Below are 23,027 nucleotides of genomic sequence, written 5' to 3' on the forward strand. Positions count from 1 at the left end.
TCACACGATGATTGTGAATGTATTCCCAATAATTACCGAATTTCTTCTTTCATCATTAATAACTCTGTCTTCAACTGCCATAGTTCCCAGGGAAATATAATAATGAATTGTCCAAAACCACAGAAGAAAAGTTGGTATTTGAGAGCAGCTCTCTCTGATAACAAGTTCCTTGATCCGTGAAACTACGCTATGCCAAACAGCAAAGAGTGGGAATTCCAAGGAAGAACAAAGACCGTTACAAGGAAGTTTCCTGAAAGATACACCCCAAGTGTGAGTAAACAGCTGGTAAGCAAAGTAGCAATGTGAAATACACATCTGGGTTAAGAAGAAGTTAAGATTCCAGGTATCTACAGAGATGAAGAAAAAGAAAAAGAAGAAGTGAAATAAAGATACGTCACGAACTCATCTTTTCTATTTTAGTTTCATTTTCATGGATTCATTTTTGAGATATATAGTGATTTCCTGTGGATATTTGAGTATACCAGTTAACCCTCCCACCTGCACCAGCCCTTTCTCCAAAAGGTACAATGCTTGAGGGTGTTAAAAATGGCGCTTTTTTTTGCCAGTTGCTAGGAGCCTTAGTCATGGAATGGGCTGTCCTCATCCACAGTGTCCCACTGTTTTCTATTCCCATTAATATCTTCCATTTTTGGTGTCATTTGATCCATGGAAATGCCACCGTTTCAATTTTCCCACTGTATCTGAGCATATCAATTCTCTCAGCATCCCAATGCTTTTTGAGCACCCAGTCTACGCTAAGCATAGCCCAATCCTATGCAACTTCAGCAGAGAATGGGTACCATTACTGCAAAAGCGATGCTGTGCTTCCTGCACAGGATGCCAGTAGCCAGAGAAGGTGATGATAGTACATGGTAATATACAGGCTGCAACGCAGTTCCAGAGAGCTTGACTTCAGCGTTGTCTCCCTAGCGATGAGCTTCACTGATTCCACTGTGTATTTAAATGTGCTTTACCCCTTTCTGTGAGTCACATGTGGGCCACATAGAGGATAAAATGTGTTGGTCATTTTATCACCCCGCCCTTCTCATTTCCTGAATCTCATGAAGCTGGTTGAGTCTCACAGATCACTAGAGACAGAGCTATTTCCACAGGAGGCACAACTGCTTCCACATCCCTCCTCAGAGCTGTCCCTTGGCTTGGGGGTGAATTTCAGGCCAACAGGGCTGCCTGGGATACAAGAGCGTTCTCCATGGATCTTCCTTACTACCACGGCCCTCTGACCAAGCGAGACTGTGAAACCTTGCTGCTCAAGGAAGGGGTGGATGGCAACTTTCTGTTAAGAGACAGCGAGTCGATACCAGGAGTCCTGTGCCTCTGTGTCTCGTGAGTAGCCTCATCTTGCACACATGTGACATCGTACATTGAATGCGGCAAAGGCACAGTAAAGGAATACATATCCCTCAGTGTTTCACTCTGATGTTGCAGTCAAAATGCATAAAGTGAGAAATAATGAGCAGTGCCAGGAGAGGCATGTGTCTGTCCGTGCTCCCCCATCTGCCTTGCTCTCCCTGGTGTAAAGGCCTGCAAGCAGACTCTGCAGCAGCAGGAGGGATATGGTGGTGGTGAAGGGAAGGGCTGAAGAAGAGGGGTACGGGGGGATGGAGAGAAGGTACTGTTCTCCAGAGATCTGTTTATTTGGTATGGAAAAGGCTAGGGGTTTTAAAAGAAATTTCAATCTGAAAGACTACTTATTCTGCAGTATCCACTTGCAATACTTAAACTATAAATCCTAATAATATTTCACATTTTGTTAGATTTGTAAAGGACTTCAATATTCGTCATTTTCTTTCATTCTTGTAGTCTATCAAGGTAAGCATAAGCAGTCACCATTTCATAGGTAAAGAAACAGAGACCTTGGTTTCTCAAATAATTTGTGTTAAAACTAATTTGGAATTTCCAGAGTCTAAGTTAAATATGAAATTCCAGGCTGGGTGTCATGGCTCATGCCTGTAGTCCCTGCACTTTGGGAGGCTGAGGCAGGGGGATCACTTGAGGTCAGGAGTTCGAGACTAGCCTGGCCAACACGGTGAAACCCCATCTCTACCAAAAATACAAAAATTAACTTGGTGTGGTGGCGTGTGCCTGTAATACTGGCTACTTGAGAGGCCAAGGCAGGAGAATCTCTTGAACCCAGGAGACAGAGGCTGCAGTGAGCCAAGATTGCACCACTGCACTCTGGCCTGGGCAACAGAGTAAGACCCTGCCTCAAAAAAAGAAAAAAGAAATTCCAGGCTACAATATCAAAGAGACCCAGTGGAAGGAACTTGCTTATGCCCAGTTTAGAAAGCAATCCTAAACAGAAATCTGAACAGATATCACTAGAAACCTCCTATCTTGATGTATTTTCCTCTTTGTAAAGTAGGGGCCACTGAACCTGTTATTATACCTGTAACAGAAAGTGAAACCCCGGTGTCTCTTGTTAAAGAAAAAAATTACTCTATGTCATTTGTTAAATCATGGTTGGGAAGACTTTACTCAGGATCATCACAATAGGTATAGGGACCACTGCAAGGAGCTCTTAGTGCAGAGGAAAGATTGGACTCAACTCTGAGTACAGCACGGACAAGTGGGAATTTATGGCCAAGGAGTAGTGTGGGATCAGTGGCTAGAAAATTACTCAGAGGAAACATCAGGGGTAAAGGGGATTCTGGCTAAGCCAGCCTAACAGAATTGTAGCTGAAGACAGACCAGGGTGATCAGTTGTTGCCTGGGGGATGGTGGAGGAGGAGGAATCTCATCAGAACCTGACAGTGATCAGATAGCTAGGGCGAGGTGTCCTTGCCAAACTGACTTAGTAGGGTTCTTTGCTAAAACTGGATTTTACAAGGAAGTACACAAATGGGCCATGGAGTAGGCTCAGAAGTCTGATTACAGACAAAAGTGATTGTCCTTACTAATAGAATACATTGGGACACACTTCTTTCTGTAAATGATACTGGAGAGACAGGCTATCTCTCTTATACCTACATCCACAGTACCATTTAAAGAAAAATATATGTTGGCTAGGAGCGGTGGCTAACGCCTATAATCCTAGCACTTTGGGAGGCTGAGGTGGGCAGATCACTGAGGTCAGGAGCTCAAGACCAGCCTGGCCAACATAATAAAACCTTCATCTCTACTAAAAATACAAAGATTAGCTGGGCATGGTGGGGGTATCTGTATCACAGCTACTCAGGAGGCTGAGGCACGAGAATCGCTTGAACCTGGGAGGCAGAGGATGCAGTGAGCTGAGATGGCACCACTGCTATCCAGCCTGGGAGACAGAGAGACTTTCCGTCTCAAAATAAAATAAATAAGCAAATAAATAAAGAGTGGGTAAGATCTGGTTACATAGAAATGGGATGGAAGGTGCTTTAGGAAGGGGAGGAGGTAGGAACAGTGGTCTAGAAGTTGGATACTTTAAAGTATGTACATACAGGGTTCCTAAAATGTCATTTGGAAACCAGCTTTTGGAGAAGGAGGATGGGATAAGATCAGGTAGTTTTAAAAGAGTGGTTCTAAAGCTAATGGGGAAACATGGATGGTTTTTGAGCGGAGAAGTGACAAGACTAGTGAATTTAGAAACTTAAATCTGACATGAAGAACACAGTGAAGCTGGAAAATGATGGCAATAGAAACTGTTGTGCCTCTGGATGGGAGATGGTGAAGAGCTAGCTGTGATGGTGCAAGCAGCGAAAAGGGAAAAAAGAAGGTGCAAGGACAGACTGGCCAGGATCTCAGGGTATACGGTCAATATTGGGATTCTCCCTCCTTCCCTCCCTCCCTCCCTCCCTCCCTCCCTCCCTCCCTCCCTCCCTCCCTCCCTCCCTTCCTTCCTTCCTTCCTTTTTTTTTCTTTCTTTTGTTCTTTCTTTCTTTCTTTCATTCTTTCTTTCTTTCTCTCTTTTCTTTAGACAGGGTCTCACCCCAACTCCCAGGCTGGAGTGCATAATCATGGCTCACTGTAACCTTGACCTTCTGGGTTCAAGAGATTATCCTGTCTCAGCCCTTCTGAGTATCTGGGACTCCTGGTGCACACTACCGTGCCTGGCTAATTTTTAAATTTTTTGTAGACATGGGATCTTGCTATGTTGCCCAGGCTGATTTCAAGCTCCTGGGCCCAAGTGATCGCCCACCTCAGCCTCCCAAAGTGCTGGGGTTACAGGTATGAGCCACTGCACCCAGCCTATTGGGATTCTCTTTGAAAATTTATATTTATTCTCAACTGTTCTGTGGTGCATCAACCCAGCTTGCATATTCATCCAAAGCAAAGATCACTGAGAAATGCTAAGAAAAAATAATAAATCAAGTGGAAAGGCAAAAATAAATATTTGTTAAGCCCCTGCACATGATCAGGTCTCACCTGCATCCCTAGGCATGTCACGGAAAGGCAAGCAAAATTTCATTCACCCTCAGGCTTAAGGTTCAGGTCAAGTGACCCCTGTAGCTACCTCCTTCTAGAGCCCCGTTAAAAACTTATTATCATATAGATAAGTGTGCACTGTTAAATTCTAGTTGTTCAATAAGTATTTGAAATCTCTCTTATGTCAGACAGTGTGCTGGACACTCAGTTGATGGCTTTAACTCAGCTCAGAGCCTAGTGGGGAAAATAAAAAAGTAAGAGGACAGTGTGACGCATGTGATAATTATGATGACTGGACTATCATGAGCGCACTGCAGAGCTGAGAGCAAAACGTGGAGAAATGGATATTGGAGCTGAGACTTCAGGAGAATAAGTGGAACCTTCATTCATTCAACAAGCATAGATTGAGCACTTACTGTGTTCCATGTGTGGTCCTAAGCATTGGTAATACAGTGATAAATACTACTGGCTATGCTTCTACCCTCATGAAGTTACATTCCAGTAAAAGGAGAAAACATGATGAAAATCCAACAGTCAGATGACAGAGAGAGACAGAGGGGCTGCTTTCCACTGGGTACAGGAAAGGTTTCTCTGGAGAGGTCACATCAACCAATTCATGCGTCAGGATACAACCCTTTGCAAGCAAAGCCAGAATTACTATTATGACACAAGTGTTAGCCTGCTTGTCTTCACTGACACAGAAAAAGTTACCACGTAGGTGTTTTCTGAGAAGCAAACATTTCGCTAAGCATGGACATGCATTATCTTATTTGTCCTTTGCAAAGCCCTTTGCAGTTGGTGACATGATCACTATTTTGTGAGAAAATAAACGGTAGCCTCTTATTTAATAACTTGCCTAGGGCCAAACTGCTAATATGTTATTACGTTCCCTCTCTTACCTATGTCCCCAGATTCACTGAAATATGTTTCAGGTAGTCACCTTGGACGTGTGTTATAAAATGCCCAAGCAGGGGATCTGAGGGCCTGGATATGCAGTGTCCCCTTCTTCTCTGCTGCATTAAAAGGGCAGTATACTAACCTCAGCGCTTTCACCAAGCTAAATATCTAGTAATGAAGATACTATGAGGAAAGTTCGAAACAGAGAAAGTCACAGAGCGAGTCGACCTAGCAGCATATGGTACTCATCAGAAAGCTATGTGGTAACTGCGGACAGGAAATGTTTTCTGATCATACACCATGATAGAGCTCCTAGACAACGCCAATGCATAAAATGCTGTCTGTGTAGCGTGACTTTATGAGTGTCAGGAACTCTAAACTAAGTCTGCCTTTATCATCTGTCGAATTAAATGGAGTAGCTATTAGCAGGTACTAAGGGTTCGTCTGCAAGTGTGAAGGAAAGGAGGACGTTGCAAAGCCATAGGAAGGCTGCAGGTGAGAAAGACCTGAGCCCTAACCTACTGCATGCTCTCATTAAGAAGAATAATGGCAACGTCTTTCTATTGCCTTGAGAGTCATTGATGAATCTCAGATTCTGAGACTTTTGGAAGGATTGCAGAGTACAGAAAGAAAAGAAATGATCCACTTCGTTGTTGTTGTTAAGCTAATGAAAGTTCATTTTAGAAGAACCAAACGTAGAGAAAGGGACAAAAAACAAAGCAGAAGTCGTATCAGTCTCACCACTCTGAAATCACCATTTAAAAAAATTTTTTTTTAATTTCAGCATACATCTCTCCAGACCTTTCTCTATGCTTCTATAAGCCATACTTAATGGTTTATTACGTATGATCGTTTGCGACCTGTTTTTTCCATAATTGTAGGTATCTTTTCTCATCCCTTTATGACTGCTTAGTAGTTTATTGATTTGCTATATTATAATGTATATATATATATAGCATACATTTAGGTTATTATTATTACTATTTTTTGAGACGGAGTTTCGCTCTTGTTACCCAGGCTGGAGTGCAATGGCGCGTTCTCGGATCAACGCAACCTCCGCCTCCTGGGTTCAGGCAGTTCTCCTGCCTCAGCCTCCTGAGTAGCTGGGATTACAGGCACGTGCCACCATGCCCAGCTAATTTTTGTATTTTTAGTAGAGACGGGGTTTCACCATGTTGACCAGGATGGTCTCCATCTCTTGACCTCGTGATCCAACCGCCTCGGTCTCCCAAAGTGCTGGGATTACAGGTGTGAGCCACCGCGCCTGGCCACATTTAGGTTATTTTCAATTTTCATTTCCAGTTTAGTCCAGTGGGCCCAGTGTAATTTGGGATGATTTGTACTTACATCTGTGAAAGTTGGCCCAACTCTCTAGTTAGGATAAAATCCTAGATGTTTAAAAATCTTCACGCACACTGACAAATTAGTACCACAAAAGGTTGCACCAAGGTACACTGAGATCAGGAACAGTGATAAGGCCAGAGGCCAAAAGTCTTAAAATATTTCTTTATTGACTTGGGTTCCCCACTTGCATCATGGAATAGAAAAATGCCGAACACACTGTTGACATTACAGGGCACAGGCGATTGCATTTCCTTCCACTGACCTTTTGAAGATTAGGTAAAATAAAAACTCAAATACGAACAAGTTTCCCCACAATGGCGGCCACACGAAACTATGCTAATCTGTGGACTGTTCATGCATTGAGCAGGGATTCAGAGATGGGCACAGCACTTCATGGAATGATAACTTTGAAAGCTAAACCAGATTAGAAAGAGTAAAACAATTCAAAGATATGCGAAAACTTAGAGGCCCTGTATTCCAGCCTTTTTGAACCTCAACTGAGAAATTGATGCCAAAGATTTTTAAATGATTTTTACATGTATTTATTATGTATTTCTCATAAATGATGACAATTATTTCCATGGAATAAACAAACATGGAGGATCTACTGTGTATCACTCCCACACTGAGGGTCAAGCCATTATGTATTTATTGAGAACACAATGGCACAAATAGGAAACACTTTTTCTGTCTGATGCCAAAAACCAATCATGAAAACAGCAAAATCATATATAGGTATATATGGAATTAAAATTTAGTTTATATATTATAAAAATAAATTGTATTCATCTACCTTTTAATGCCATGAATGTGTCTTACAGCTTTATGGAGGTATCGCTGACATAAAAAGTGTACAATTTGATGGATTTTGATATATGCATATACACCTATGAAACTAACACAACCAAGATAATGAACATATTCATCACCTCCAAAACTTTTCATGCACCCCTCTGTAATCTCTCATTACCACACCTCCCACCTAGGCTCAGACTCCAGGCCATCATGATCTGTTTTTCGGCACTATAGATTAATATGTATTTTCCAGAATTTAATATAAATCCAATCATAGAGTATGTCGTCTTTTTTGTCTGACTTCTTTTATTCAGAATAATTATTCTGAGATCCATCTATGTTGTTGCATGCCTCAATAGTTCATTCTTTTGCATTGCTGAATAGCGTTCCACTGTAGGGATGTATCCCAATTTGTTTGCTCATTTATAGCTATTACAACTAAAGTTGTTATGAATATTTGTGACTAAGTCTTTGTATGGGCATATGCTTTCATTTCTCCTGGGTAAGTAATCTGGACTGGGACGGCTAAGTTGTGTGTTCCATGGAGGCTTATTTTTTTAAGAAATGGCCAAACTATTTTCCAAAGCGATTGTACTGTCTCACCATTCCCATGGGCATTACATGAGTTCTGATTGCTCCACGGCCTTACTGACATGTGGAATGGTCAGTCTTTTACCTTTTACCCATATTAGTAAGTGTAGTGGTATCTCATTGCGAGGTGAACTTGCATTTCACTAATGACTAATGATACTGAGTATCCTTTCACATGCTTATTTGCCATCCATGTATTGTCTTTTCTTGTTTTTTTGAGGTTCGACAGCAGATTTTACTTTTTATTTTTAAAAACTTAAAGTCTAACTCAAGTAAAATAAGCTGTACATATTTAAAGTATACAATCTAATTTATTTTGATAGATAAAATTGTATGTATTGTATATAATGTGATGTTTAAAATATATATATATGGTGAGAAAGGACTAAATCTAGCTAATTAACATATGCATTACCTCATCAAGTTATTTTTGTAGTGAGAAAACTTAAAATTGCCTCTCGGCATTTTTCAATAATATATGGTTTTTATTTTATTTTATTTTATTTATTTTTTTGAGACAGAGTCTCACTCTGTCGCAAGCTGGAGTGCAGTGGCACCATTTCAGCTCTTTGCAACCTCCATCCTGCGTTCAAGTGATTCTCCTGCCTCAGCCTCCTGAGTAGCTGGGATTACAGGTGCCCGCCACCATGCCCAGCTAATTTTTGTATTTTGTGATTTTTATATTTGTAGAGACAGAGTTTCACCATCTTGGCCAGGCTGGTCTTCAATTCCAGACTTCAGGAGATCTGCCCACTTTGGCCTCCCAAAGTGCTGGGATTGCAGGCCTGAGCCACTGGGCCCCATCTAAGCATATAATATGTGGTTATTAACTATAGTCACCGTATTGTACAATAGATCTCTTGTCTAGCCGAAATTTTGTATCCTTTGACCAATATTTCCCCAGTCCTCCCTCTCCCATGGCCAGTGCCTGAGAACTACCATTCTACTCTTTAGTTTAATGAGATCAACTCTTTTTAGGTGCCACATATGAGTGAGACCATGTGGTAATTTTTCTTTCTGTGCCTGGCTTATTTCACTTTGGATGTTGTCCTCCAGATTCATCCATGTTGTTGCAGTCACAGGATTTTATTTTTCTGTGGCTGAATAATATTCCATTGTGTGTGTGTGCGCGTATGTGTATGCGTAACTTTCTTCATTCATCTGTTAATCAACTTAGGTTGATTCCACGTCTTTGCCATTGTGACTAATGTGGCAATAAAAGCAGGAGTGCAGCTATTTCTTCAACATATTGGATTCATTTCCATTGAATATATATGCAGTAGTGGGGTTATATAATAATTCTATTTTTAATTTTTTGAGGAACCTCCATACTGTTTTCCAAATGGCTATACTAATTTCCATTCCCATCAGCATTGTACAAGGGTTCCCCTTTCTCCATATCCTTTGTCTTTTTGCTAATAGCCATTCTAACGGATCTGTAATGACAGCTCATTATGGTGCTGATTTGCATTTCTCTGACGATTAGTGATGGTAAGCATTTTTTCAGGTACCTGTTGGCCATTTGTATCTCTTCTTTGGAAAAATGTCTATTCAAATTCTTTGTTAATTTTTAAATACAGATATTTGTGTTCTTGCTATTGAGTTGTATGAGTAGCTTATATATTTTGGATATTAGCCCCTTATCAGACGTATGTTGTGCAAATATTTTCTCCTACTATGCGGGTTGTCTCTCTTTCTCTTTTTTTTTTTTTTTCGAGATGGAGCCTTGCTCTGTTTCCCAGGCTGCAGTGCAGTGGCACAAGCTTGGCTCACTGCAACCTCTGCCTCCCAGGTTCAAACAATTCTGCTGCCTCAGCCTCCCAAAGTGCTGGGATTACAGGCCTGGGCCCTCATGCCCCACACTGTGGGTTGTCTCTTTGCTTTGTTGTTTTCTTTGCTGTGCAGAAGCTTTTAAGGTTGATACAATCCTATTTGTCTATTATTCTCCTTTGTTGTCCATGCTTTAGGCATGATATCCAAAAATCACAGGTCAGACTAATGTTGTGGAGCTATTCTCCCGTGGTTTCTTCCAGTCGTTTCACAGCTCCAGGTCTTACATTCAAGTCTTAATGCATTTTCAGTTAATTTCCACATATGGTATGAAATAAGGATCCAATTTTATTTTTCTGCCTGTGGAGATCCAGTTTTTCCTGAACAGTTTATTGAAGAGGCTGTTCTTGTCCCCTTGCGTGTTCTTGATCCCTTTGTCAAAAATCAACTGACAGTAAATGCATGGGTATTTTCTTTGATGAGGTGTCTGTTCAAATATTTTGTACATTTTAAAATTAGATTATTTTATTATTATGAGTTGTGCTAATTCTTTACATATTTTGGATGTGAGTCCCTTATGAGATAGCTGATTTGCAGTATCTTTTTCCAGTTTGTATTTTCCTTCTTTTAATGGTATATTTTGACTTGTATTTTCCTTCTTTTAATGGTATATTTCAAAGGCCAGAGATTCTCAATTTTAATGAAGCCCATTTTATCAATTTTGCCTCCTGTGGATCATTGTTTTGGAGTTGCATCTAATAAGTAATCTGCCTACTTCGGGGTTGATTGACTATTTTTATGTTTCCAAATTATCTCTTGTGAGGACTTGCTAGCTATAACTCCTTGAGTTTTAGTAGTTTACTTAGTATTTATACTATACATGGTTAACTTATAGTCTATATTTGAGAAACGTTATGCCACTTCACCTGTAGTATCAGAACCTTAGAATAATATCTTTTCATTTCTCTCACACTTCACCTAAGCCTTTGTGCTATTATTGTCATGCATTTTTCTTTCTTTGTATTTTAAAACTAAGAGAAAATATTAGTGGCCGGCTGCGGCGGCTCACACCTGTAATCCCAACACTTTGAGAGGACAAGGCAGGCAGATGGCTTGAGTTCAGGAGTTTGAGACCAACCTAGGCAATGTGGCAAAACCCCATCTCTACAAAAAATACAAAAAACTAGCTGAGTGTGGTGTTGTGCTCTGTAGTTCCAGCTACTCATGAGGCCGAGGTGGGAGAATCAGTTGAGCCCAGGAAGGTCAAGGCTGCAGTGAGCCATGATCATGCCACTGTACTCCCCACTTGGGTGACAGAGTGAGACCCTGTTTCACACACTAAATAAATTAATTTAATTTAATAACTAAAACTAGAGAGAAGTATCAAGACTATGGAAGTTGTAGACAGACCTTCTTTCCTTATTCTCTTTCCTAGAGCCAAGACTTTCAACATCAGAATAAGAGTCCCCATTTCAAAACCCTGTTTTTGTTTTTGTTTTCAAATTCACAAATGAAGGGGCCTGAAAATGATTAGCGCTATGGTTTGAATGACTCCTTTGAACCTCACGTTGGAATTTAATTGCTGTTGTAATAGTATTAAGAGGTGGGACATTTAAGAGGTGATTAATCTGTATCTCTCATGAGTGAGTTAGTTATTGAGAAAGTGGGCTCCTGATAAAAAGGTAAGTTTGGTCTGCATCCTGTCTCTTTGTGTCTCACCCATGCAATGCCCCTGCACCATATTACAACACAGCAAGAACACCCTCACCGGATGCAGCTCTTCCATCTTGAATTTTCCAGCCTCCAGAACTGTGAGCCAAATAAACTTCTATTATTTATAATTTGCCCAGTCTGTGGTACCCTATTATAGTGGCAAAAAGTGAATTAAGACAGTTTCTTTTGGCCAGATGCAGTGGCTCATGCCTGTAATCCAAGCAATTTGGAGACTGAGGCGGGTGGATCAGTTGAGGTCAGAAGTTCAAGGTCAGCCCGGTAAATATGGTGAAACCCTGTCTCTACTAAAAATACAGAGATTAGCTGAGCATGGTGGTGCATGCCTGTAGTCTCAGCTACTCAGGTGGCTAAGGCAGGAGAGCCGCTTGGACCCAGTAGGCAGAGGCTGAGGTGAGCCAACACTGTGCCACTGTACTCCAGCCTGGGTGACAGAGTGAGATGCTGCCTCAAAAAAAAAAGTTTCTTTTTAGGATTGAAGATGAACAAAGGTATCACATAGGAAATATAATGATAGATGTTACTTGGATTTGCATAGAACGTTATGATTCACATAGTCATTTTTCCACAGGTTCAAAAACACTGTCTACACATACCGAATCTTCAGAGAGAGACATGGGTATTACAAGATACAGGTAAGAACAAAAAAGGACTGCAACAACAGCAAAAATGCTGAGGAAGAAGAACCTGGGAACGTGTCTTCTACCCGAGCCATGACTATGTGAAAGCATTCTAAAACAGAAAGCACAATGCAGAGATGAGAGTCAGATCAAGAGTTAACCTGGTTTTCCCCTAAGAGAAATAAAAAGATTCTAGGCTTGGGTTCTACTTTTGAATAGCCCCCACTGTTACTCCACTGTGGCTCCTCCAGCAGTCAGATACACAAACCTGGACTCCAACCAAAACCTCTGTTGAATTAGAAGACTCAACAGTGATGCAGGATGGAACCAGAAAGAGACGGAGTCTCACTCTGTCACCCAGGCTGGAGTGCAGTGGCACCATCTCAGCTCTCTGCAACCTCCATCCTTGTTCGAGTGATTCTCCTGCCTCAGCCTCCTGAGTAGCTGGGATTACAGGTGCCTGCCATCATACCCAGCTAATTTTTTGTATTTTTAGTAGACACAGGGTTTTTCCACGTTGGTCAGGCTGGTATCAATCTCCTGACCTCAAGTGATCCATGCACCTCAGCCTCCCAAAGTACTAGGATTACAGGTGTGAGCCACTGTGCCCAGCCAGAAAATTCTTTTTATTTTAAAATTATTTTTAAGAGGTTATATTAGAAAACAGTACTTGGTGTATGGCTAGCAAACAGAAAACAACTATTTACAACTTAACGGAGTTGTGTTGCCATTCCTACTTTCTATTTACATTAGGACTTTTTTGGTCTCATTTTCCTCACTTGGGGTTTCTGAATTCATCCAGTATACAAATTGCATATTTTAAAGACATGCAATCAACCTAAATGCCCATCAATGATAGACTGGATAAAGAAAATGTGGTACATATACACCATGGAATACCAAGCAGCCATAAGAAAGAATGACATCATGTCCTTTGCAGGGACATGGATGGAGCTGGAGGCTGCTATCTTTAGCTAACACAGGAAGAGAAAACCAAATACTGCATGTTCTCACTTATAAGTGGGAGCTGAGTGATAAGAACACACGGACACACAGATACCTACACACACTGGGGCCTATCGGAGGGTGGAGGGTGGAGGGTGGGCAGAGAGAGAGAATCAGGAAGAATAGCCAATAAATGCTGGGCTTAATATCTGGGTGATGGGATGATCTATGAGGCAAACCATCATGGCACATGTTTACCTATTGTTTACCTGTATAACAAACCTGCACATCCTGCACATGTACCCCTGAACTTAAAATAACAGTTGGAAAATCTTTTTAAAATGTCATTTTTGTATTTCCATCAGAAGTCCACTTCTGATCATCCTCTAAGATAGCAAAGCCTCCCAGTAGGGTACAGACATAAGCTCTTAGAGGGGTACCCTTCACAGTGTATCTGCAAGAACTGTCCCAGATAAACTTGCCAAGGATGGGGTTCACTCAATACTATGGACTGCATTGAGATCCCTTGAATGCAAATCCTCTACTCAGAGTGGCTCGAGGCAGAGGTTGATCTTAGAAATGAGAGTTTCTCCTTACAAGAGCTCCTGAAAGAAGCACTAAACACAGAAAGGAACAACCAGTACCAGCCACTCCAAAAATGTACTAAATGGTAAAGAGCATTGACACAATGAAGAAACTGCATCAACTAATGGGCAAAACAACCAGCTAGCATCAAAATGGCAGGATCAAATTCACAGATAACAATATTCACCTTAAGTTTAAATGGGCTAAATGCTCCAATCAAAAGACACAGACTGGCAAATTGGAAAGAAAGTCAAAACCCATTGGTGTACTGTATCCAAGAAAACCATCTCACATGCAAGGATACACATAGGCTCAAAATAAAGGGATGGAGGAAGATTTACCAAGTAAATGGAGAGAAAAAAAAAAAAAAAGCAGGAGTTGCAATCCTAGTCTCTGATAAAATAGACGTTAAATGAACAAAGATCAAAAGAGACAAAGAAGGGTATTACACAATGGTAAAAGGATCAATGCAACAAGAAAAGCTAATGATCCCAAATATATACACACCCAATACAGGAGCACCCAGATACATAAGGCAAGTTCTTAAAGACCTATAAAGAGACTTAGACGTCCACACAATAATGGTGGGAGACTTTAACACTCCACTGTCATTATTTAGACAGATCAACAAGACAGAAAATTTACAAGGATATCCAGGACTTGAACTCAGATCTGGACCAAGCAAACCTAATAGACATTTACAGAACTCTCCACCCCAAATCCACAGAATATACATTCTTCTCAGCACTGCATCACACCTACTCTAAAATTGACCACATAATTGGAAGTAAATCACTCCTCAGCAAATGCAAAAGAATGGAAATCATAACAGTCTCTCAGACCACAGTGCAATCAAATTAGATCTCAGAATTAAGAAACTAACTCAGAATTGCACAACTTCATGGAAACTGAACAACTGGCTCTTGAATGTTGACTGGATAAACAATAAAATGAAGGCAGAAATAAAGATGTTCTTCGAAACCAATAAGAATGAAGACGCAACATACCAGAATCTCTGGGACACATTTAAAGCAGTGTCTAGAGGGAAATTTACAGCAATAAATGCCCACATAAGAAGCAAGGAAAGATCTAAAATCGACACCCTATCATCCAAATTGAAACAGCTAGAGGAGCAAGATCAAAAGAACTCAAAAGCTAGCAGAAGACGAGAAATAACTAAGATCAGAGCAGAAATGAAGGAGATAGAGACACGAAAAACCCTTCAAAAAATCAATAAATCCAGGAGCTGGTTTTTTGAAAAGATCAACAAAACAGGCCACCAGCCAGATTAATAAAAAAGAAAAGAGAGAAAAATCCAAATAGATACAATAAAAAATGACAAAGGGGATATCACCACAGATTCCACAGAAATACAAACTACCATCAGAGATTACTACAAACAACTCTATGCACATAAACCAGTAAACCTGGAAGAAATGGATAAATTCCTGGACACTTACACCCTCCCAAGCCTAAACCAGGAAGAAGTCAAAACCCTGAATAGACCAATAACAAAGGCTAAAGTTGAGGCAGCAATTAATAGCCTACCAACCAAAAAAAAGCCCAGGTCCAGATGGGTTCACAGCTGAATTCTACCAGACATACAAAGAGGAGCTGGTACCATTCCTTCTGAATCTATTCCAAACAATCCAAAAAAAGGGAAGGCTTTCCAAATCATTTTATGAGACCAACATCATCCTGATGCCAAAACCCAGCAGAAACTCAACAAAAATAGGAAAACTTCAAGCCAATATCCATGATGAACACAGATGCAAAAATCTTCAATAAAATACTGGCAAACTGATTGCAACAGCACATCAAAATCTTATCCATCATGATCAAGTAGGCTTCATCCCAGGGATGCAAGGCTGGTTCAACATATGCAAGTCTATAAATATAATCCACCTCATAAACAGAACCAAAGACAAAAGCCACATGATTATCTCAATAGATGCAGAGCTGGACTACAACAAAATTCAACAGCCTTTATGCTAAAAACTCTCAATAAACTAGGTATCAATGGAACATATCTCAAAATAGTAAAACGTATTTATGACAAACCCACAGCCAGTATCATACTGAATGGGCAAAAACTGGAAGCATTCCCTTTGAAATCTGGCACTAGACAAGTATGCCCTGTTTCACCACTCCTATTCAATACAGTATTGGAAGTTCTAGCCAGGGCAATCAGACAAGAAAAAGAAATAAAGCGTATTCAATTATGAAAGGAGGAAGTCAAACTGTCTCTATTTGCAGACAACATGATTGTATCTTTAGAAGACCCCATCATTTCAGCCCAAAATCTCCTTAAACTGATAAGCAACTTCAGCAATCTCAGGATACAAAATCAATGTGCAGAAATCACAAGCATTCCTATACACCAATGACAGACTTAAAGAGAGCCAAATCTAGAATGAACTGCCATTCACAATTGCTACAAAGAGAATAAAATACCTAGAAATACAACTAACAAAGGATGTAAAGGACCTCTTCAAGGAGAACTATAAACCACTGCTCAAGGAAATAAGAGAGGACACAAACAGATGGAAAAACGTTTCATGCTCATGGTTAGGAAGAATCAGTATTGTGAAAATGGCATACTGCCCAAAGTAATTTATAGATTCAATGCTATCCTCATCAAGCTACCTATGACCCTCTTCACACAACTGAAAAAAACCACCTTAAACTTCATATGGAAACAAGAGAGCCCCCATAGCCAAGTCAATTCTAAGCAAAAGGAACAAAGCTGGAGGCATCACACTACCTGACTTCAAACAATACTACAAGCCTACAGTAATCAAAACAACATGGTACTGTTACCAAAACAGAAATATAGACCAATGGAACAGAACAGAGGCCTCAGAGACAATGCCACACATCTACAACCACCTGATATTTGACAAACCTGACAAAAACAAGCAATGGAAAAATGATTCCCTGCTTAATAAATATTGTCGGGAAAACTTACTAGCCATGTGCAGAAAGCAGAAACTGGACCCCTTCCTGACCTTACACTAAAATTAACTACAGATGGATTAAAGACTTAAACATAAGACCTAACACCATAAAAACCCTAGAAGAAAACCTAGGCAAAACCATTCAGGACATAGGCATAGGCAAGGACTTCATGACTAAAACACCAAAAGCATTGGCAACAGAAGCCAAAATAGACAAATGGGATCTAATTAAACTCCAGAGCTTCTGTAGAACAAAAGAAACAATCATTAGAGTGAACCGGCAATCAACAGAATGGTAAAAAATTTTTGCAATCTACCCATCTGCAAAGGGCTAATATCCAGAATCTACAAAGAACTAATACAGATTTAAAAGAAAAAAACAAACAAACCCATTCAAAAGTGGGTGAAGGATATGAACAGACAGTTTTCAAAAGAAGACATACATGAGGACAACAAACATATGAAAAAATGCTCATCATCACTGGTCATTAGAGAAATGCAAATCAAAACCACTTTGAGATACCATCTCATGCCAGTTAGAATGGAGATTATTACAAAATCTGGAGAAAACAGATGCTGGAGAGGATGTGGAGAAATAGGAACACTTTTACACTGTTGGTGGGAGTGTAAATTAGTTCAAGCATTGTGGAAGACAGTGTGGCAATTCCTCAAGGACCTAGAAATAGAAATTCCATCTGACCCAGCAATCCCATTACTGGGTATATATCCAAAGGATTATAAACCGTTCTATTATAAAGACACATGCACACGTATGTTCATTGCAACGCTGTTTACGATAGCAAAGACCTGGAACCAACCCAAATGCCCATCATGATAGACTGGACAGGGAAAATGTGGCACATATACACCATGGAATACTATGTAGCCATAAGAAACGATGAGTTTGTGTCCTTTGTAGGGACATGGATGAATCTGGAAACCATAATTCTCAGCAAACTGACACAAGAACAGAAAATCAAACACTGCATGTTCTCACTGATAGGTGGGTGTTGAACAATGAGAACACATGGACACAAGGAAGGGAGCATCACATACTGGGTTCTATTGGGGGGGACTAGGGGAGAGACAGTGGTGGGTAGGGAGTTGGGGAGGGATGATATAGGGAGAAATGCCAGATGTGGGTGATTGGGATGGAGGCAGCAAACCACGTTGCCATGTATGTACCTATGCAACAATCCTGCATGTTCTGCACATGTACCCCAGAACCTAAAGTGCAATAATATAATTATATATATATATATGTATATATATATATACATATATATATATATACATGTATATATATATATACGTATATATATATACATATATATATATATACGTATATATATATATGTATAAAGAAATCTTTAAAAACAAAACAGAAATGAGAGTTTCTGTGAACTGGAAGTGGTGTGAGCTCTGGCCACTCACTTTCAGTTCATCAGCTCATAGAGGCAGCCTTGAAAAACAACTGTTTTGAGAAGTGTCACATTTTACACACAATTACATGATAATGCCTAATTTTCTTTCTTGTATTTTTGCAGGCTGCGGAAGGTGTTCCAAAACAGGTCTTTTCAAACCTAAAGGAACTGATCTCCAAATATGAAAAACCAAACCAGGGGCTGGTGGTTGGCCTTTTAAAGCCAGTAAAGAGAACCAGCCCCAGCTTGAGATGGAGAGAAACAAAATCGGAGTTGGAAACATTTATGGTAAAATCTGTCACATAGGGGCCAGAAAGGATTCTTAATTTTATTTCCACCAATGCCTTCCTTTGTAAAACTCAATACAGATAAATGTTTTCTATGACATTCTCTAAAAAGCTTCATCCTACTAAGAGCAATTTCCATTTTGTTGAGAAGTGGTGTCTTCTAGTCCCCGAAGGCCAACACCTAGAGCTTGCTGCATTTGCAGCCAGATTAGCAAGAGTGGTTCCTGGGCAGACAGCTGACTTCAAATTCATTCTGTGAACTTGTGCAGGCCATTCAAGTTTGAGAATAAATGGGCAAATAGGCAGGTTTTCAAATGAGAAAATCACTTTAGCCCTTCATTTCCTCCCCAATGCTCATAGTGTTACATTTTGCTCAGTATTTGCTAAGCATTCATTTATAAAGTGCCAGGTGTCAAATTATGTCAGATACATTTTTAAAGGTATGAAGCCATGGTGGAAAAAGAGATGATCAGTAAATATGAGCACAGAGAATCCCTGCCGAGGCCTCTCAAATTACATAATGAGCAGTCATTCTTGCTTACCCACACCCTTGAAATCTGCTCTCAGGAAAGAATTTATTATCTATCATTCGCAATGTTGTTTGAATTTAACTCAGACTTCCAGAAACACTTAGGGCTTAATCCTGTTTTCCCATGTTGGAATGTGTGGTTATATTCTCAGTGAAAGGGACTGCAGTTATCAATGGCAGGTGATGGGATGAGATCAGATGTCCTCCCTAGGCAGAGGAACAGAGGACAGAGAGTTCTCGGGGAGCCTGCAATCACTCCATGCCTTTCTACACTGTCTGCAGTGAAGTCACCCTTTAGGCTGCCATAGCAGGCTTCTCATCTCCCCAGCAAGGCTAAGCATATTGTTTTAATGATTAAAATACAATCTCCTCCCGTACCATTATTTCTCTGTCCCCCACCCCATCCCTATGAAGGGCAGTGTGTACTCATGGATACACAAAAATCACTTTCTATAGGTCCAGCTCTAGAAATATAGTCCCACAGATACTTTCCCCTAAAATGTATAGAATAAAAAGTGTAAAATGTGGCAGAGCTGGAAACCCAGAAATGTGTCTGTGCTGCAGCCCTTAGGCAAACCCAGATGAGTTGCTGGGACCAGTTGGGGTGGTGGTAGTATTTGTCTTGACAGTGAGAAAAGAATCACAAATCCCAAAAGAAGAACCCTCAGAAATCTTCCCCAAGAACTGGGCATGAATCCCACTCACTTACCAACTTTCCATGCCAGGTCAGTGCTGACACAGCGAGCTCCAAAATTCTCGGCTACCGAAGAAGAAATCTTCCCCGTCACCCTCCTCCTCTTCCTCCCTTTGCTTCCTTAGAACAAGCTTCAGATGTTCTTACTTCAAGGGAGGCACAGGTTTCTCACTGGTGAATGGAGACACCTGTGCTAGAGGCGCTGAGGCTTGACTTATAAAGGGATCCCCTATTTTGTTAGGAGAGCTCCCTGTGGTACCCCAGCCTTTGAAGATATAACCTTGAGGTGGCATCAAGTGGGCTCTGTGCCTGGGGAGAGGTCTTCTTTCTTTTGAGTGGGGTTGTTTGATATGACTTCTGGATGTGGTCTTATGACTGGTCTGCTTTTTTTCTCTCCAAAGAACAGTAACAGCGATTATGTGGATGTCTTGCCTTGAAGATAAGGCTGCTGGACAAAGCAAGTTGAAGAGATGGGTGACAGTTCTCACTGGTGACCCACTTCTGCAGGCATAGGTCCAAAGCACCAAACTCTAGTGGACAATTCCAACTCTCCTGGCTGTGTAACTGAAGATGTTCTGCTCACCAGCATCAGAGAGCACTCTCCCTATCCCTGCCTCTCAGACATACACCAGAGCAATTTCAAAGCCCTCTCCATTTTCACTCTTCTTCCTTGGAATGGGACAGCCTGACCCTCTTCCCGATGACTTGTTAAAAGTACCAGCCTACATCATGGCTGATGCCCTCCTTCAGACCATGCAGTCAGAGGGACAGCTTCATACAGAGGAGGGCACACTTGTCTGTGAGTTTGAAGCCCTGAACTCCAGTCCTGTGGCCGTGTGACTTTGAACAGGTTTCTTCCCATCTCTAGGTCTTAGTTTATTTGTCTATGTGGTTGGGTGGGATGATAGACACTGTCTCTCTGTTGAGGCTGCTTGTGTCAGGTGAAGGTGAGGGACTGGGAGTGATGGAGATGCATACAGTCAGCACATTCTCTGTACCTGTTGCACCCAAATGTGCACCCTTCTTCCTCCAGCCTGGGCTACTCCCCTCCTGATTCTTCTTTCTAATCTTAAACTAGCTGGTGAGCATTGCCCTGGCCACACTTTCTCCCTGATGTTGCTCAGTTCTACTTATGCATCAACCATTTCCACAGCATGAATATGGTTCTGTACAGTGATATATATGGAGATTTCTAAGATATTCTATGTGTGATTTCTGTTCCCCACTAGGTTCTAAGTCCCATGAAAGCGTGGTTGGGTCTCCCTTGTATCCTCTACAGTGTGTAGAAATTTGTGCTGCTCAGAGCTGTGCCCGGTCTAGAGAAATTGACTGGAAGCACATTGCTGAGGGGGGTTTGTTGAATTAGTTTCTAAGGTTTATTGAAATTGATTTGCTGAATTTTTCTGCTTGTTCAAAATGTGAATTGGGACCTGGTTAGTTTGAAATGTACCAAATTCTATGCCCTTTCTCTTGCCTAGCATCAAATTGTAGTAATTCATTTCACCCCACTGGACTTAGCGTCAGAGTTTTTAAAGAGAGGAGCTCTAGACTTATAGGTAACATGAACAGACATTGTGTCTGGAGCCCCAGAGTATGGACCATTGTGAGCTTTAGGGTCACAGCAAGTCACGGCTCCTACTCCTACTCACATGTAGGCTCCTACTCCTCCATGTGTCTGGTAGGCAGGACAAATGTCCTCTTTTACTTTTCAAAATCGACTTAGGTATTCATGGACGTCGATTCCTCCATATACTTTTTATAATAAATGCATGAAATTGCTCAAAACCTCATTTTGGAATTTTGAATGAACTTGCAACAAATTTATAGATAGGAGAGGACTGGAGTTCCTGTGGTTGTTCCCGTGCGTGAACATGCCACACCCATCTTCTTGGGTCATCTTTTTTCCCTTTCATGGAGTCGTAGATTTTCACAACTGAAGCCTTGTATATTCTGTTAGATCAATTCCTAATTATTTTTAGTTGCTGTAAATGCTGTCTTATGTTTTATTACTTTTCTAACAGGCTAGGGTGGTAATGAAATGTTGACCCTCTCATTAGATCTACTAGTTTCCCTGTTGATTCTATTGTGCTTTCTGTGTAAATGATTTTTGCCAGCTGTAAATAATATTGTATTCTCTTTCCTTTTAATATCTATGCTCACTTACTTTTTGTGTTTACCCATTGGTTAGGCCCCCTGTATGTATTAAACAGTCCATAGTCATGATAGTGAGTATTCTCATGCTGTTTCCAGTATTACAGAGAATGCTTAGACATTTTCTCTATTGGATGGTGTTTCTTGTAACCTTATTAAAGGCTATTTTATAATTTTTACTAGAAATGTTTTGACATCTATTGTGATTTTTTTCTACGTCTATTGAGAGTCACATTCCTGTTGTCTTCACTCCATTATAAAGGTGAGTTACAAAGTTAATAAAATTGTTGATATCATATCATCCTTGCCTTGTTTAACTTGATCATATTATATTATTTTTCATAAACCGTGGGATTTGGTAAGTTGTTATTTCATTTAAGATTTTTGCATTAAAACCCATAAACCAAATAGGACTGTAATATGCTGAATCATGGTTATACTGTTCGTGTAAAGTGAAGAAAAGTCATTCTCTTTTTAATATTTTCTACAACAACTTTTTAAAATAAAGGTTATTTGTTTCAGGCTGGGTGCGGCGGTTTATGCCTGTAATCCAAGCACTTTAGGAGGCCAAGGTGGGGGGATCGCTTGAGGTCAGGAGTTTGAGATCAGCCTGGCCAACATGGTGAAACTCCTACATGTCTCTACAAAAATACAAAAACATAGCCAGGTGCGGTGGCACACACCTGTAATCCCAGCTACTCAGGAGGCAGAGGCAGGAGAATCGCTTGAGCAGAGGAGGTGGAGGTTGCATGACCTGAGATCATGCCAGGGCCCTTCAGCCTGGGTGACAGAGTGAGACCCCATCTCAAAAAAAGAAACAAAAATAAAAATAAACTCATCTGTTCCTTGACATTTTTTAGTACAATACTTTCTTATAAAACTGAGTTTGAGGCTCTAGTGGAGTGGAGTGGGGGGCATTCTTTATTAATACTTATTGATTTGTTAAAATATTTTGACATTTTTTGTTTTTCCAGAAATGTATTGATTTTGTCTGTTTTCACAATTACTGGCAGATGGTTCATCATATTCTCCTATTACTTTAATGGTTTCCTGTGACTGTAGCCACAGCTCCTTCCTCACTCTGTGTCCTGTTTGGATCTTACTCTTTTATATTTATGGATTTTATCTGTCTTGTTAGTCTTTTCAAAGCCAGCTTTTGGTTTTGTTAATCTTTTTTAAAATTGTTATTCCCTATTTGATTTCCAACTTCATTTTAGGGGGGCTTATCTGACTTGTTTTCAATACTTATTATTATTATTTTATTTACTTACCAACAGGATGCGCCCAATGTCAATGCTCATTATTTTCTAATAAATAAAGTTATGAATTTAACTCAAAGTACTAT

The 23,027-nt window shown here is 40.4% G+C and overlaps 1 protein-coding gene across 1 annotated transcript; it reads left to right on the plus strand.

Annotated features, from left to right (window-relative positions):
• Positions 1-1,090: 1,090 nt before the first annotated feature.
• Positions 1,091-21,868, plus strand: SH2D1B (SH2 domain containing 1B). The gene is made up of 4 exons (XM_002760300.6): positions 1,091-1,344; positions 12,062-12,125; positions 18,145-18,309; positions 19,933-21,868. The coding sequence occupies exons 1-4, from the start codon at positions 1,211-1,213 to the stop codon at positions 19,966-19,968; spliced, it is 399 nt and encodes a 132-aa protein (XP_002760346.3). The 5' UTR covers positions 1,091-1,210; the 3' UTR covers positions 19,969-21,868.
• Positions 21,869-23,027: the final 1,159 nt, after the last annotated feature.

Source organism: Callithrix jacchus, chromosome 18, assembly GCF_049354715.1.
Source record: "Callithrix jacchus isolate 240 chromosome 18, calJac240_pri, whole genome shotgun sequence".
Lineage (NCBI taxonomy): Eukaryota > Metazoa > Chordata > Mammalia > Primates > Cebidae > Callithrix > Callithrix jacchus.